Genomic DNA, 18,623 nt, shown 5'->3' on the forward strand with positions numbered 1-18,623 from the left:
GCCACACACTTACCCAAACATCCAGATTAATTTCTCGGATGACCCCACTGCCATTGTATAGATCCAAGCTCAGCTGGTCCAAACTGAGTCTCTCCTCCAAGAAGTGGCCCAGGTAGTGCTGCAGTAGGTACCGACAGGCCCGCTTCTTTATTGAGCCCGACCAGGGGAAGAGCCACCGAGACATGGGGCCAGAGCAGACGGGGAGAGGGAGCTGAGAGGCGGCGGAACACAAGACCAGTCCTGCATAACAGACTTAACCCCCCTCGGTAGTGTGTGGGAAAATGAGAATACAATAATACAAGCGTACTAGGGTGGACAAGAGGGGGGTAAAACCGTCTAACTTCCTGTCCTTTGACACCAAAATCCCCTAGTTCTTCGTTTCTGGACGTAAGGTTGTCCACAGCAGCGTTTAAAAGAGATTGTTTGTGTCGAAACGGGTCACTCCGGTGATGCTTTTAATAATATATGTCACTGAAATATGCGACAGGTCCTCTGTGGTTCCTCTGGCCAACGGGTTGTTTATTGTTTTCATACTCAAGACTGAACGAGTGTACGTCGTGACGTTAGCGCAGGGCAAAGATGCCGGAAGTTGGGTACGTCAACCTACCATATTGGTGCGGTCAGCGACACTATCTGTTGTAGAAATCATTTAGTTTACAGTCTGGAGCTTTCTACTGTGCATTGAGTTTATAATTGTATATGGGAATTTGTCATAGGCTATATAACATACATAACCGTACTATTGCACTACTTTTATTCTCTACACTCAAAAAATGAAGTTCGTTTCTGTTCTGTGTGTTCAAACTATTTATTTAAATGAGCTAAAACACAATTCTTGAGTTTTGGGGGACATACATAAAAATGTATTATTTAACTTAATTGTTTCATGTTGTCCCAACAAAAACCTATTGTGTGGAACCCATCATTTTTGTGTATTAAACGCCCACCCTCAATATGTAGTTTTTATATTATTTCCAGTTAATTCTGGAACACATTTCACATTTTATCATTTTTTATTTGCTGATCTTAAATATGTAAAATTTCTAATATTTTTTCTGAAGTTAAACACAAATTAACAGAAGTGAAATATGACAACTCTGTTATAGGTAAATAAGGTCAAATACAGTATATAACAAATTAAATAGCTTTTAACAATTACTTAAATTCCGCAAATGTTCAAGTAATAAGAAAAAAATAGGCTTAAATAGAGTTGACAGTTTTGTTAACCGAGTTGACATCAATAACAGAGTTGACCACCCATTTGGTGAAAACAAAATACACTTTCTGCCATACTCTGAAACCGGTAAAAGACTATGTAAAAAGAGTGTTTAATCTAAATGACTAAAAGTCTTTCATGAACTTGTAAATTAATATCTGTTTGCATGCAGATCTCATTGTGCTCTGTATTACTGCTTCCTTTCAGCTGATATAATTTTTCTATTTGTTTTCTCAATGATATAATTTTTAGTAAAATGAACTCATTATAAATGTAATATAATGCAAATAATAATGCTTACACGTGAAAGGGGAAAACATTGTCAACTGTTTGATTGTTTACATTTTTAAACCTTTAACAGCTGACATTTCCCATATCTTTTTGCTAATCTCAAACCAGATAATTGTATATTTTAAATATTATTCTTATATTATTCATAATTCCCTAAAATACCACAGAGTTGAAAAAATAATATATTGGTTTAATTCTAAATAATTTGTATTAATTAGTATAATAAAACACATCCTTAGGAGCAAATCACATCCTTTTTCTACTGGGGCTTTAAAGATTTTTTTACAACTAATGTAACACAGTTGACCTGAATAGGAACAGATGCAAAATAATTTTTTAATTACTGAAATCACAAATAATAAAATGGACTATGTGTAAATGTTTTAATAACTTGGATAAATATACAAATAAATATACAAATGTACTTATTTATTCCAAAGGAGGAGACCATTAAAATTAGGTATAAACTACCTGACAAAAGTTTTGTCGTCAATCCCAGTTGTATGAGCAACAAATAATAACTTGACTTCTAGTTGAAAATTTGGAAAAGAGTGGCAGAAGGTAGATTTTTCGGATGAATCATCTGTTGAACTACATTCCAATCATCACATATACTGCAGAAGACCTACTGGAACCAGCATGGACCCAAAATTCTTACAGAAATCAGTCAAATTTGGTGAAGGAAAAATCAAAACTCCTCATACTTCAGCCTCCACATCAAAGTTCCTGAAAGCAAAATTGATCAAGGTGCTCCAGGATTGGCCAGCCCATTTACCAGAATGAACATTATTGAGTATGTCTGGGGTAAGATGGAGGAGGAGGCACTGAAGATGAATCCAAATAATCTTGATGAACTCTGGGAGTTCTGCAAGAACACTTTCTTTAACGTTCCAGATGACTTTATTAATAAGTTATTTGAGTCATTGCAGAGATGTATGGATACAGTCCTCCAAGCTCATGGGAGTCATACACAATATTCATTATTTTTCCACTGCACCATGACTTTATATTCTATACTGTACATTATTTCTGTTAAGTGACAAGACTTTTGTCAGAGCAAAGTCAGACCTTGTTGTCCTAATTAAAAATCAAGGCATGATCATTTTATTTAGGTAAAGTAAGCGTAAACTAGAGGCCTTTGCCTTTTAAAGCCACTTCTGATACCAAATCATCAACTAGAAGTCAAGTTATTATTTGTTGTACCTAAAACTTGAATAAGCGACAAGTCTCTTGTCAGGTAGTGTAGTAGGAGTCTTAATTGTACTCTGTATTACTGCGTCCTTTCTGCTGCTGATATAATTTTACTATTTATTTAATTTAATATTTTCAAGAACAAATGGCCCTAAAAATCTTTTTTAGATATACATTGGTATACTTTATCAACTTTGTTTACATGTAAAACTATTTCATTAAACATGAAATTTTTAATTTCATTCTAATTTCATTTTCCCCAATTCTACAATTAACCATATCTCTGTGTGTGTGTGTGTGTGTGTGTCTGTGAAAGTCAATTTGTGACAAACTGTCGAACAAATCAAAACTCTCTCATAATTGTTCTTCTGGGATGCTTTTAACAGTGCTTCAAGTACAAACTGTGTTTTTATTTTTATTTTTTAAGATTCAATTTTTCATCTCTTGCTCTGTCAGGATTGTGGAGTCATATTTACCAATAACCACAATCATCTTTAATATAGTCATGACTTGATTAGGTATTGATTTCTTGATCTTGCTGAGAAAAACCCATACAAACAAACTTTATTTCTGTGAAAACATCACATTTAACAACAACAAAAGCTCAGCATATTTTAGACATCACAATTAAAACAGAAAAAAGGTGCTTTTAAAATGAATACAGAAAGAGCGTCCCAATGTTATTCACGTACAAACCTGAGGTATAATTTCTTTAAGAAAAAAAAAGACTTAAATAAAATTATAAAATTAATGTAAAACATTTGTTTCTCGTTTCAGTTTGAAACATCAAAAAGTAAATGCTCATTGATCAACAAATACAACTATGTACATGGCCATAGTCTATGCGATTTCTGAATGCTTGTTTTCATTTTATGAAAGCAGCTTCTGGGATCATTCCGTGAGCCTAAAAGTGATGAAAAAATAATACTATTAATAACACTCAGGTCTTAAATGCATGGAAATCACTGTAGTCAGCATACATTTACTGTAGTAGCTTACACAATGCACAAATCATAGTAAATTCAGATCAATCTTTTCGCTTATTCAATAATCAGTTACTCTGGTAAATTATTAACCTAGAGGACTTTTCAATTATTAACAGCAGAATCGTTTAATTCTGAAACAGAACTTATAATAATTGAAGAAAAAAAAAAAAGATTAACCAAATTACATTTTGAATTTGGCTAGGCTGACCAATCAGCTTCATACCTGCAGTTCTGCGAATATCTGAGCAGCTTGCTGAAAATCCCACGCGTTATCCTCCAGACACCTGCCAACACACAAACCTTACCAACTAGGTTGGGATAATATCATAGACAGTAAAATATATGGACGTAGTATCCGTGACGTCACCCATAGGTTTCTGAAGAGCGCAAAAGAAGCCACAAGTAGGCGCGGCCAACCGTCGCCATTTTGTTCACGCGTCATCACACCCACGGCGGGATACCAAACAAGGGCAAATAGGCGGAGAGTGAGCGGAGCTACAGACACCTGCTGACAGTTTGCTTGGACCTGGTTCAGACACAATTTATTTTGGGAGAAACGCTTAATACTTTATCACCTGTGACTCGTTTGTATTCTGACCACTTGTGCTTGGTTGTATACTATATCAATAAAGTGTTTAGACTTTTAAAAACACTGCTGTAATACATTGAGCCACTAAACATTGTTCTTATGACGTTTTTCAACAGGAGGAAAACGCAAATTACTTCCAAACACTTCAGATATAGTCTGTGTTAGTTAATGCAAGACTATTGATGAAATCCAGCATAACACTGTATGACAAGGCTTCAGATGACTGTTCTAGAGCCTACAGCTAATCAATCTGACAGATTCTGGAGTGCATTACAGCTCTAAATATAAAAATAAACGATAAATGATCTTAAATAAAACAAATACATGTATAAAGATGGTATATAAGTATATAACTTTACTCACATGGGAAACGGAGGCCACGTGAATGTTTTGTGAGCACAATTAAGTGCACTCACCGTGACATTCCATCAAATAAATGTAGGAAACCATTCCAAAAGGCAGTTGAGTGTGTAAAACCACATAAAACAACACAGAAATACGATAAATATGCCGAGTTCAGTGGCTAATCTGCAGGATACCACTGAGGTGACGTGACGGCGACCAGTGAGACCTAACTGTCACTCAAGTGGCCACGCCCTTAATTATGCAAACTTATTATAACTCAATATAAAGGAAACAGATGAGTTTTAAAAAAATTCACCCCCCTCACAGTTGTCATGAAGGGTAATATTAGCTGTATTAACCAAAATCTTTTTTTGTACCAGGCTGTAAACACCTTTTTTTCTGCGGTAAAGTTGGCCATTCTAACAGTGGGCTCAATTGAAATTTGCTCTGTTTTGGAGCCAGGAGCGGCCAGGACTAGCGGAATTTCGGATAAATTGCAGTTTTAATTACTTCCGTATTGGCTTCCTGAGGGAGAGCGGGAGGTTGCCGCTTGGATAATATTGACCAGAGGTGGAAAATATGGCTAATTCACAACCATGTGACAATAACTTTTAATTAAAAAAAATGACTACTTTTGAACTCCCTTATGTGAATATGCAGCCGTCTTGCAATCTTTAAAGGGTTAGTTCACGCAAAAATAAAAAAATCGTGTTAATAATAACTCGTTCCAACCCCCTTGTTCATCTTCAGAATGCAAATGAATGTATTTTAGATCAGTGTTTCTCAACCACGTTTCTGGAGGACCACCAGCTCTGCACATTTTCTATGTCTCCTTAACCAAACACACCTGATTCAGATCACCAGCTCATTAGCAGAGACTGAAAGATCTGCAATGAGTGTGACCAAGAAGCCATACAAAACATGCAGTGCTGGTGGTCCTCCAGGAACGTGGTTGAGAAGCACCGTTTTACATGAAATTCACAAGCTCTCTCATTTTCCATAAACAACAACAGTCACAAGATGTTCAGAAAAAGAATTCGAAAACATTGTCAAAACATTTAATGTGACTTCAGTAGTTCAATTGTAATCATACAAAGCTCCGAGAACACTTCTGTGCACCAGAAAAATAGCTTTGTTTACCAATGTTTTCTGAATCAGATCAGGGTGCGTGCTTACTGCAGGCAGTAGACTCTTGCATACCTTGTACTGCCCATAGTAAACACACGCCCTGATGACTTGATGAGTTCCTTTTGGCACACAAATGTGTTCTTGGAGATTCATTTGATCACAGTTAAACCACTGAAGCCACCTGAAATGTTCTGACAATTGGTCCCTTTTCAGGACTTTGAAAATTTTGACTGTTGCGGGCTATGGATAATAGGAGAAGCTCTTGGATTTCTAAAGTGTCTCAATTTTGGGGTGAACTAACCCTTTAACATAGTAGCAGGAATATATATGTTGAAAGGCTAAGGTTTCTTGTGAACAGCAACCTCTAGTTATTAGTAGCTGCACCAAAGGGCATTGCTTGGCATTGCAAACTGGTGTTTGTAGTTTTTTAATATATAATTCTTAACACACTGTTTTTTTTTCACAGTATGTCTTACTATTTAATTCCCTATGACTCTCTTGCTGGTTATTTACACCTATAGCAGTGGATATAGCATCATTCAATCATTCGTTTTCCTACAGCTTAGTCTTTTATTTAACAAGGGTCGTCAACTATTTTGGAAAACATCTTTACCGTTGTGGTAAAGAAGGAGCGGAGTCGAAAACCAAAGCTCTCGATTTACCGGTCAATCCACGTTCCTACTCTCACCTATGGTCATGAGCTATGGGTCAAGATCAAAAGGAGAGGATCTCAGATGCAAGGGGCCAAAATACTTACAATATATTAATATTTCCTTCGCAGGGTGGCAGGGCGCACCCTTATAGATAGGGTGAAGGGCTCTGTCACCTGCTCCTCCACATCAAGAGAAGTCAGCTGAGGTGGCTCTGGCATCTGTTTCGAATGCCTACTGGATGTCTACCTAGGGAGGTGTTCCAGGTATGTCTCACTGGGAGGAGGCCTCAAGGAAGACCCAGGACATACTGGAGGGACTATATCTCTCGGATGGCCTGGGAACGCCTCAGGATCCCCTGGGGCTGGAGGAAGTGTCTGGGGAGAGGGAAGTCTGGGGTTCTTTCCTAAGACTGCTGCCCCCACGACCCATCCTCAGAAAACCGGTAGAAAATGAATGAATTTTACGCAGCAGCTGCAACCCAGAATTGGGAAACACCCATACACTTTCACATTCACAGACTTATACACTATGGCCAATTTTGTTTACCCAATTCACCTACACTATACCGCGTGAAACCGGAACACCAGGGGGAAACCCACACTATCAAGGGGAGAACATGCAAACTCCACACAGAAATGCCAACTGACCCAGCCAGAACTCAAACCAGCAGCCTTCATGCTGTGACTATCATATCACCATAGTACCAACATCTCACCATGTCCGAACTACACGTGAAGTTTCGAGATTCCAGTGACTAGCAATTTGGCACAGCATGACAGAAGAATTTATCTATAGCCATTCAAAAGTACAAAATGGTGCACTGCACTCGCAATGAAATGGTAAAGTTTACAATCAATACATATATAAACCCTTCAACATTATTAAAATTGCTCAGTGATTGATGTTGCTGTCACAGTTCTTACTTTCATTTTTCACCTGTTTGCTAGTTATTTTATTTAAGGTATCTGAGATAAATGATCTGCTCCGTCTTTCAGTATGGTAATACATGTCACGTATGTGGTATTCAAACTCTCATTGGTAGCATTGACTACTCAACAAAGCATCAGCTGAGGTTATCTTTATTGTAGTTTATGCTGCTGTTCTGCTGCGATGCGGCAAAAAATATAAGCCATTTTGAAAACAGAATTTTTGCCTGATGCAGTTGCAAATGGTAAAGACAAAAACTCCTTTTAACATGACTGAATGGATGTCTTTTATAGTGTGTGGCAGCATCATGTCACATGTAGTTAAGACATGGTGTCATCTAGTAAGACGTTTACTATAAGGAGCCCAATCATCTTGCAGATAAATTTCCCCTAAGGGTATTCTGCTGTATCTGGCAACAATTTGTAGCAGATAATCTGTAAAATCCTCTGCTAAAATGGATAAAATTTGTTGGTCTAGTACAGGGGGGCCAAAACTCTTGGCCCTTGAGGGCCAGTGTCCTATAGACTGATTTCACACCTGCCGCCATTAATAAAGCTAAATCAAGCCTGCGGTGGGAAGAAACCCGGAAGTATAGCCTGAGTAACACAGGAATGTTGTGTACCTGGCTGTATATCTTATCAGAGAAGAGAAGGCTACACAAATATATAATATCTTCCGAGTGACCCGAAGGTCCGTTCTGTATGGAAAGTGAAAATTAAACAGGATATCTGACCTCATTTTCAGCTAAGTTAAGGGAAATGCCACTAGTTAGCCAACATTTTCTTTCCCAAACACTTGTTTTAGATGCCGTTTATCAAACTCAAGTTGATGAACTAATTCTTTTATTATATTAAACTTGTCAAGATCCTGAATTGTTACTGAAATTTATAAAAACCATCAATTTCCCTCTAACATTTAGGCACTGTTGAGTGCAACACAGCTAATTTGCCATAGTATTCACCAGTGCTCAACAGAAAGGACTGTGATTGGCCGTGGAGGTCATCAGTTCACCCCACTTCGTCGCTGTTTACCGAGTGCAAACACAGACGAGCGATCAGCTGATGACTCGACTGATCTTTGTGGCTTTAAAACACTCCACTGTTCGTGCATCTGTGTTTGCACTCAGTGAAGAGCGGTGAACTGATGACCTTCAAGGCCAATCACAGTCATCTCTGTTGAGCACTGGTGAATAGTATGGCAAATCAGCGATGTTTAAGAACGCGCTCAGCGGCGCTTAAATGTTAGCGGGAAATGGACGTTTTTAAAACTTCAGTACCGGGAGAACACTATTACAGACAACACGAGGATATGCTACAGAGGACTGCATTGTTTTATTGTTCACTGGGTGACATAGGCTGAAGCAGGGAAGCCCCCACTGTGTTTACCTGGTGCCATGAACTGAAGCCCAGAACGATACTCTTAAAGAGATAATGATGTTGTTTGATGCCTAAAGTTAAACTGAACTGAATGACATTAAAGTGATGTTTACACCATATCTGCGTTTTGAAATCGTGGCAACAGCTGGAGGTTTAGAGTCCACAGCATGTTGTTGTAATATTTACAGTGCTGATCCTATACTTCCGGGTTTCTTCCCACCGTAGCCTCGCTTTCTTGTTTAAAAATGGCGGCCACTTGAATAAGCGTATAGTTTAGCTCAATTATACACACCTAAACCAGCTAATCAAGCTTGAACTGGTTCAGATCTTTCCTTGAAAGAAAGGGTTATATGTCAGTATAGGTGACCTTCTGTAGAGGTAAACACCCACAATATTCAATTCTGGCACCTCTCCTGTTCAACCTGTATATGCTCCCACTGAGCCAAATAATGAGAAAGAACCAAATCTCCTATCACAGCTATGCTGATTTTCTTTTTTTAGTTAAACAACGAGAAAAATGAAGTCATTGCATTTGGCAACAGAGATGTGGTTCTCAAGGTGAATGCGTACCTTGGCTCTAAGAGTCAAACACCAAAAAAAAATAAGGTGTAAGAATCTTGGTGTTATTCTGGAGTCAGATATGAGTTTCGATAGTAATATAAAAGCAATAAGTAAATCAGCCTACTATCATCTCAAAAACATTGCAAGAATTAGATGCTTTATTTCCAGTGAGAACTTGTTCACGCTTTTATCAGCAGCAGGGTAAATTAATGTAATTGACTCCTCACTGGCCTTCTTAAAAAGACAGTCAAACAGTTGCAACTCATCTAGTTTACTGACTAGAATTCTGACCAGAACCAGAAAATCAGAGCACATCACACCTGTCCTCAGGTCTTTACACTGGCTCACAGTTACATTCAAGATAGACTTTAAAGTGTTATTACTTGTCTATAAATCACTAAATGGCCTAGGACCTCAATACATTACAGCTATGCTCACTGAATACAAACAATACAGATCACTCAGATCTTTAAGATCAAATAAATCAGAAATTCCAAGAGTTCAGTCAATGCAGGGTGATTCTGCCTTCAGCTACTACGCCCCTCGCTGCTAGAATCAGCTTCCAGAAATGATCAGATGTGCTCCAACATTAGGCACATTCAAATCAGGAATAAAAACACATCTATTTAGCTGTACCTATACTGAATGAGCACTGTGCTACATCCAACAGATCGCACTTTCTTTTCTTTTTCATTCTTTTATAACCTGTTGTAACACACTTTAATCTGTTTTAATCACTCTTATTATTTGCTTTTATTTTCTTATACATGTCTCTTTTATTTCTGTTTATGTGAAGCACTTCAATTTGCCACTGTGTATGAAATGTGCTATATAAATAAAAATGCCTTGCCTAACTAGCATACTAGAAACTTCCTGGCAGGTGTGTTGAAGCAAATTGTAGCTAAACTCTGCAGGACACCGGCACTCCAGGACAGAGTTAGGACACATCTGGTCTAGTACATCCCACTGATGTTCAGTAGGACGGAGATTTGGGATATCCTGAGGTCTACAAAACCCTCCATTGGTGCTACTACTTCGCCAGGAAAATGGTGCACACATACACATCCATGTGATGTAAAAGAAAAAGAGGGATTCCTCTTACAGCCACATAGGAAACCGTGTGATGCATTGTGCCATATCCCACACATAAGCATCATAATACTGTGAGACCACAAAGGATCTTTTGTGCCTCAGATCTGATGGTATTAATATTGCCTTCTGGCGTAGATGAGTATTAAGCACCCAATATCCTGTCACTGACTTGTGGTTTGTCCTTACTTGTACCACTGCTGGTAAACCCTCACTACGGAAACCCGGGAGCAATGCAGAAGCCTTGTTGTTTTAGACATACTGTGACCCAGTTGCCTTACCATAACAATTAGGCCCTTACCAAGGTAGTTTCAACCTTTAATTATAAGACCTCAAACCTTATCCCTCCTAAAGTTTTAGCTCATCAGTATGTGTATACAGTCTGTGTGTTTTAAATACAGGGGAGATCTAAATTAGTGGACAAACTATAATTTCCTTAACGTCAATGCCACTGAGTAGTCCTATTTAAAGTTATTCTAACAGGAGCAAGAGAACATTTTTTTTTTGTCAAAAAGAACGCTGATCAAAAATCGAGAACACTTTCAGATACCTCAAAGTTATTTTTGGTAATCTGGCACCTAATTGTAATTTCTAGAGTACTGCATCTTTAAAATGTCAATCATTCAATCCCCCAAAAAGTGAGTTATCTTTATTAGACAAATGCACAAGAGGACAGAATAATGCAGAGAATCTAAATGGGCAGTCAGTTCAATTGGTCACCAGTTCAGCTTTGAACAAGGTGAGAATCCAACATGGGCTCATTCTGAAAACCTAGTCCTAGCCCTATATACATTTCTGGCGGTCGCAAATCATGTGGCCAAAAGTACACATGGCTGCAGCTCACTTTAAAACGAATGCTACGGGGCGGTATGATGCCATTCCTTTTTGCACTAACAAGCGGACCATTTACCTCCGTATGGACAGCTTTCCCTCTGTTACTAGTTTGTTCAGTTAGCTCGCCATTTACGTTAGCGAACTTGAGATGCAGAGAGGAGTTGGCCATGACGACGGGGTTTGAGTCTGGTTGAGTATGGTTCCAGAAAGCGGGTGAGACAAAAACAGAAGCCAAAAAATAAAATAAACAAATAAATAACAGGGTGAGAATGTGGTAAAATCTTAAAACGTGGTAAAAATCAGACAAGGGCTTTTATTTTTCAGGATTGCTTGGTTGGGTTTAGGAAAGAGGGTGAGCGCTGGTCAATCGGTGCTTTTGAAAACACTATTGGTTGGGTTTACAAAAAAACGGTCAGTCAGTCAGTCAGCCGTTCAGTCAGTCAACAGGGGTCTCTGGATTTAACCAAGAACAGCAGGCGCAAATGGCACTGAGATAAATTTGAGATTTCAAAATGCCTACTGAACAGCCTCTGGTGGATTTGTGAAGACAAAAACTGCAAGAAAAAACAAATTTAACTCCTGGGACGTATTTGGTGCTCTCTAGAAATGTATACAGCTGTACGTTCTCAGAATGAGTCTGGGTTGTAAGAATCTGCATCTTTGCACACACTGTCTTGATGTTTAAGACTAGTGCTGCATCCGAAATCCCCTACAACTCATTAGGTACTACATTTGAATTTACATTTACTACACGACCATTGGAAAAGTACGTTCTATATAGTATGAATGCAAGTAGTATGAATGAAACTCAAATATACATCTGCCATTTTGTCATGATCATGTGATCTACCCTCATTCAGTTGCATCGCTTCACTCCCATTCATGAATTTACCCGCATGGCATCATGGGATAGTGTAGCGCCCATCAGATGCGCACTTCAGAATCTCGCTGGAAGTAGGAGGTCACCCGGGTTCTTCTCACATACTGTTTTTGAATACTATGAATTTGCACATACTACTCGGCTTGCATACTGTTTGGAAGTGTTTGGAAATATGCAATTTCGGACACAGCGATCATGCTGGTGAGCATGTTTTGTTAAAGTTTTACTAATTAAATTTTTTTTATCCAATTCATGTGTTCAGAATTTGTTCTCTAATTTTGATCTCCACACAGATATTTGGTTCTATGATATAAGGGCATGTTTTGCTTTCTCTGCTCACTTTTGAGACCATTGCAGGTTCATTTCAGACATCTGGGAGAAGGCGGAGAGCATCTCCTGCTGGTATGCAGAGAGGATGGGCACTGGGCTGCTTGACGGGCTCTGGGTCGGTGTTGTAAATGCACACTGGATCTCCTCCATGGTGGTATTCCTCACAAAGAGCTCGTCATTCACGATACACAAACTGTAGAGTGCAACAAACAACAAAAAGCATGCACCAAATCAACTCTGTGACAAATAAAATGTTTTAATTGACTGCTGAATAGTCAATCTTGCACATGAATGGACAGTGTGTCTGAGGGTGGAAAAAAGTGAATTAAGTCATTACCGTTTTAAATAATAAAATTACACCAAAAACCAAAGAAAGCAGCAGCCGTGAAACTAAGAGTTTTTATTTAGCCAGTCAAAATCTAATGCTTGCTTTTCCTACCCAGAATTCTGAGCTGGAACTGTGACGAAGACTCTGGAAAATGCTTTGAATAAGTCCTCTGATTGGTCATCAACTGAGAGGAAAATAAAATAATTTTGAGTTAACACAGTGCTATTTTATTAACACATTATTATTCTGAGACATGTAACTGTCTGAACACAAGACTTACCCTCCTTGAACACTCCACTCACTGTGAACGCTAACAAAGTGCTCTATGGAGAGGAAAATTAGATGTCAAAAAAAGTGAATTGCAAAACAGGAGCATTTATGTATGTTCAAATGATTGAGAAACTCACCGCATATGCGTTGACATCAACGTTGATTGAATTAATGTCATGCTGGGTCTTTGGGAGTTCATTTAGGCACGCAACCACAGTCAGGCGGGTGTGCTTTAGCAAGCGAAAACGAGTGGCTGTAAAGAAGAAGATGACCGTACATGACAATTACACATCTGGGGGTTTTTAAACTTAAATTTGATTTCTCGTCATGAGTGTAACATACGGGAATCTTTGATGTTCTTGACATTGCGACTGTTTTTGAAATAGTCCAGTTTGTACCTACAAAATTACAGAAAAATTAAGTTAAAAGTACAACAATTTAAAAGAACGACTTTCTATTTTAATACAATCCATTTCAGTCAAACATTTAACAGTACTGCACAATGTTACAAAGCTTTCAAATCAAAAACGCAAATTTCTAATCAGCCAATCACATGGGAACAACTTAATGCATTTAGGCATGTAGACAAAGTCATGACGATCTGCTGCAGTGTCACTCCTGTCAGCTTAGAACAGGAAACTGAGGCTACAATTCTCACAGGCATACCAAAATGGACAATAGAAGATTGGAAAAATGTTGCCTACTCTGATGAGTCTCAATTTCTGAAGCGACAATCGGATGGTCGGGTCAGAATTTGGCTGCATTAACAACATGAAAGCATGGATCCATCCTGCCTTGTATCAACGGTTCAGGCTGCTGGTGGTGTAATGGTGATGGGAATATTCTCTTGGCAAACTTTGGGCCCTTTGGTACCAATTGAGCATCACGTCAACGCCACAGCCTACCCCAGTATTGCTGCTGACCATGTCCATTCCCTTTATGACCACAGTGTACCCATCTACTGATGGATACTTCCAGCTAGATAACGCACCATGTCATAAAGCGTGAATCATCTCAGACTGGTTTCTTGAACATGACAATGAGTTCACTGCACTCAAATGGCCTGTACAGTCATCAGATCTAAATCCAATAGAGCCCCTTTAGGGCCGACAAATCTGGATGCTACCATGTCAATATGGACCAAAATCTCTGAGGAACATTTACAGTACCTTGTTGAAACTATGCCACGAAGGATTAAGGCAGTTCTTAAGGCAAAAGGGGGTCCAACCAGGTACTAGTAAGGTGTATCTAATAAAGTGGCCGGTGAGTGTAGTTTCAACTAAGGGTGTCACGATCCTCCAAATCCTCGATTCGATTACATCTTCGATTCTAAAGCCACGATTCGATCCGACTATGAATAATTAATTAATTAATGACCAATTAATTATTTGTAGCCTACCGTTTAAACCACCTGACCTGTATGGTTTTTGTTTTACCCATAAACAAATCATACAGTAAATGAATAAAGGCAAGATACAGACATAATTACCACCTGTCAATCACATTTTTCTGTGGGACTCGTGAATAGGCAGTGATCTGTGTCGTTATAATGACGTCGGTAAAAAAGACGCACAACCAACAGGAACCAGCCAACAGTATCTGAGGTGTTCGCTAAAATGACTAAGTACGAGTGAAAGATTGAAGCAGTCCTCTGACTACCTGGACCTGCTGTCTCGAGCGCATGGCTGTATGTGCGTCTGTGTGGTTATGTGATGTGCATTTTCAGAGGTAGAGAGGAAGGAGGGCTGCTCAGAAATGCTACACGCCACTGTGGATGTCAAATTGTTGTCATTCTAAAATGCCATTTAAAAACAAAGCCAGTGTAAACAGGGCCTGAGTGTGTATTTTTCGCAAGCGGATTTGCAACGTGGGCGGGCGGAGGATCGAAATGCCGGTGTTGTCTATCGGACGAACCGTACGTAATAAGTACATAGCAGAGCTTGCAAAACTGTATTTTTTTTGTCGACAACACGAACGTTGTCAACATAACTCACTGGAAATCCAAAATGCTTACACACCGGCGACTTCATTGAAAGAGGAGAGGGTTTAAGTTCTCTCGATGGGTCTCCTGCTTCTGCAGTTTAACAAGCACTTCAACAAGCCTGTTTTTCTCCCGCTTGGCAAGCCAAGCTAACGTGACATGGGGGCGTGGCAGCACTGACGATTCTATTTTTTGATTCGATAATCGAAATTGAGCATAAATTTCAATCGATTTCGATTAAAAATCAAAATCGTGACACCCCTAGTTTCTACATTACATAAAAATATAATACACATTGTAAACCTTGTCATTAGATTAAGTGTTTCACTCAGATATTGGCAAATTAAAAACATCTGGATGTTAATCTCAGCCTCAAGATAAACTACAATATGTTTTTATATACCAAGAGCTCAAACTGTACCTGGAGGGATTACTTATGGATGGCAGACAGAGAGAGAAGCAGGCACTCTCATGATACGCCTCCAGCAGCGGCTGTCTGTCCCCAGAGTCATAGATACTGTAATACCTGCCATGATACAAGCACAAACACACATCCCTGCTGTTGACAAAAAAACAGCTTCACAGTAAACATTAAGAGGCTCAATAAAACATGCATGCACTTACTGCTCCAGAAAACGCTGAATGAGACCCTGAATTTCATTGGAGACAAAGTGGCTGCCCTGAATTGGTTAGAGACATACAGTCAAACACTATGCACACTTCATGGGCCTGTACCATAAAGCCAGATTAGCTTAGAATATCAGTGAAGTTTCAGTTTAGTTTGCACCAATTTTAGGTTTTAGGTACCAGCTCATCTCAGCTGCTCCATAATACCATGACAACAAGGTGTGATTAAAGTACACATAAAACCTTAAACTGAACTGAAACTGAACTAGCTAGCCAGCGAATCAAGCTTCAAACTCAAATAAAAAAAGTATTTGTAATTAAAATAAAAATAATAATAATAACAAAAACAGTTACAAGAATCTAAATTATGGAATAAAATATGTGGTAAACTAAGAAAAAGCAGATATAGAAATAGAAGTTATGCAATAAAATAAATAAACCAAATATTAAATATTTAAAAAACTTTAGATATAGAGTATGTACACACTACCTGACAAAAGTCTTGTCGTCGATCCCAGTTGTAAGAGCAGCAAATAATAACTTGACTTCTAGTTAATCATTTGGAAAAGAGGCAGAAGGTGGATTTTTCTGATCAATTATGTGTTAAACTGCATCCCAATCATCACAAATACTGCAGAAGACCTATTGGAACCACATAAACTCAAGCTTCTCCCAGATATCTGTCAAGTTTGGTGAAGGAAAAATCATGGTTTGGGGTTACATTTAGTATGGGGGCGGCTTCTGCCACTTCTGATACCAAATGACCAACTAGAAGTCAAATTGTTATTTTTCATTCCAAAAACTTGGAGAGGCGACAAGACTTTTGTCAGGTAGTGTATAGAGTATGTACATGGTGTAGGCCCCATGCCAGCATAATAGACTTCTTTCATTACCTTGCAAAGAGGGATGTTTGAGCTTGTTTCAACCTCAAAACAGATTGGAAGGGAAAGAACATGGCCGTCCTATGAAAACAACAGCATTATAACTGATTTATTCACACATTAGCTACAGTGTGTTTCTATCCACCTATTTATACGTGCATTTTGAAATATCATGTCAAAAATACTTAACGGAGATGCAAGATGTGTATAAAAAAAATGCGATGGAAATATTAATAGAACAAATTCCAGTATGTGCATCAAAAAGGTCATGTGACTTTGTTTTAACAGATCATGCGATTAAAAAACAGGCCTGATGGGACAGAAATATTGGACAAATCATTCGAATGACCACATTGTAAAATATCTGAAATGTTGTTTTGGTCATTCTAAAGTCCCTCAGCCAAAGTCTGTCATCAAATTATTTGGTATTATTACCTCCCAGAACTGTCTTGAGCGTCTGCGCTACCAAAGAACATCTTACATCTCCAAAAGTCTCACATCTCCATTTATTGTGTTTCATTCTGAGGCGCACGTAATTTGTCATTTTAAAAACAGGTCAACAGAGGCTTCTCCTACCACAGCAAATTGCAATTTTCTTTGGTATTTGGTGCCAGTTTATCAGGAAGTGACGATTTTGTTCTCTTTGATCAGATCAAAGAGATTGAATGGAGCTTTATTCGAAAATGTTATTTGCGATATTTACTTTTGACATGCACAAGCAAAGCGTGCCATTATCACAGTAATTATTACTCACCACAGAGGAATTCACTCGTGAATATGTCTGATAATCTAATAATCCATATCGTTTGCAAATATTTGAGCAATGTTGTGAAATTGAAGCCAGCCTCTTTGTGATCCTTCTTGGCTTGAATTGTTTACTTGCTACATCTCACTCATGCTGATTCATTGCTAAATAACCAATCAGAATGCTCTCTGCAGCTGATGCTAATTCTACCCAACGAAGCAGGCCAAGTAGCTCTGACGCTAACACGATGAGAGGCGACATGTGGAACACTCCAACTAACTAGCCTGAATGATAAAGCTTGGTGTGTCCTGGCCCTAGTTAGTATCTTTGGATGGAGACATAGCTAACAGCTATGGCAAGCTGTTTTGACATTTAATTTATAACTTGTACTAGTATCTATGTCAGGGGTCTCAAACTCGCGGCCCGCGGGCCATTTGCGGCCCTCAGTGCAATATTTTGTGGCCCGCACCGACCGCTGTACACTGACGGAATCAGCGTAGCGGGGAGAGAGAGCGCTCCCCGCTCTGCTGATTCTATCCGTACACAGCGGTCACTGGCATTCCCCGCCCGCCGTGTATCGAAAGGGGCGGGGATACCGGTGACGTCACCACGCACCCCGCCCCTTTGTTAGACACTGTGACGGGCGGGAAGTGTTAGGAGGGAACTCGCGCCGGCCAGAACCAAGGTAAGCTGTCCCCCTCTGCCTGCCACTTAGCTACCTATCTGCAGCCTGCCACCTACCTAGCTACAGCCTGCATCTTATATATATTATAGGTAGATACAGACTGATGTGACTGGAGTGGGGTTGGGGGTGTTTTATTTATACATATATACGCCTTTTTTTGGGTGAGGGAATGGAAGACAGGTCTAGACTTAATGATGATCATCTTCAAGCCATACTGAGGGTCTCAACTGCTTCCACTGTAAAGCCAAATGTGGTTCAGATTTGTGAGAAGAAGCGCTGTCAAGTCTCTGGCAGCAAGAAGTAGGCAAAAGATGCCATGTTCAGAAGAACTGTTCATAATCTTCACTCAATGTTCTATTAATGTTCAGGACACTTCATGTTCAGAAGAAATAATTAAAACTGTTAATAATGACATTTGAGGGCTTTTTTTTGTGAAATCCCTTATGTGGCCCAGCCTCACCCAGACTTTGCCTCCTGCGGCCCCCAGGTAAATTGAGTTTGAGACCCCTGATCTATGTTGATGTTACTAGTACTTATTCATTACAAACTAGTACTTATTTGTTAGATACTAGTGCCTATTCTTTAGAAACTAGTGCTTTTTTAAATATACTAGTGCCTGCTCATTAGACACTAGTTATTTTTATTAGATACTAGTACTCATTCATTAGATACAAGTACCTATTAAATAGATACTAGAAGGGCTTTACATT

The 18,623-nt window shown here is 39.0% G+C and overlaps 2 protein-coding genes across 19 annotated transcripts in view; both read right to left on the reverse strand.

The window, feature by feature from the left end:
- atg2a (autophagy related 2A) overlaps nt 1–542 on the reverse strand; it is a 76,694-nt gene extending 76,152 nt beyond the window's left edge. For all 10 annotated transcript variants that reach the window (XR_015507014.2, XR_015507013.2, XR_015507012.2 and 7 more), the window contains exon 1: nt 14–542. Coding sequence is in view for 1 of the 10 variants with exons in the window: in XM_087280992.2 (XP_087137118.1) it covers nt 14–184 (171 nt within the window). In the remaining 9 variants the exon portion in view is untranslated. The remainder of the gene's footprint in view (nt 1–13) is intronic.
- Nucleotides 543–3,233: 2,691 nt separating this feature from the next.
- The window catches only part of nxf1a (nuclear RNA export factor 1a), a 47,001-nt gene continuing 31,611 nt past the window's right edge, over nt 3,234–18,623 (reverse strand). For 8 of the 9 annotated variants that reach the window (XM_087280851.1, XM_087280849.1, XM_087280850.1 and 5 more), the window contains 10 exons: nt 16,496–16,564; nt 15,600–15,655; nt 15,397–15,501; nt 13,337–13,392; nt 13,132–13,247; nt 13,005–13,047; nt 12,836–12,908; nt 12,407–12,589; nt 3,908–3,968; nt 3,234–3,602 (listed from right to left, as the gene is read on the reverse strand). In XM_087280851.1, coding sequence (XP_087136977.1) covers nt 3,564–3,602; nt 3,908–3,968; nt 12,407–12,589; nt 12,836–12,908; nt 13,005–13,047; nt 13,132–13,247; nt 13,337–13,392; nt 15,397–15,501; nt 15,600–15,655; nt 16,496–16,564 — 801 coding nt within the window. In that variant the 3' untranslated portion in view covers nt 3,234–3,563. 9 annotated transcript variants of the gene reach the window in all.

Source organism: Danio rerio, chromosome 14 (genome assembly GCF_052040795.2).
Source record: "Danio rerio strain M-AB ecotype USA chromosome 14, GRCz13ab, whole genome shotgun sequence".
NCBI lineage: Eukaryota > Metazoa > Chordata > Actinopteri > Cypriniformes > Danionidae > Danio > Danio rerio.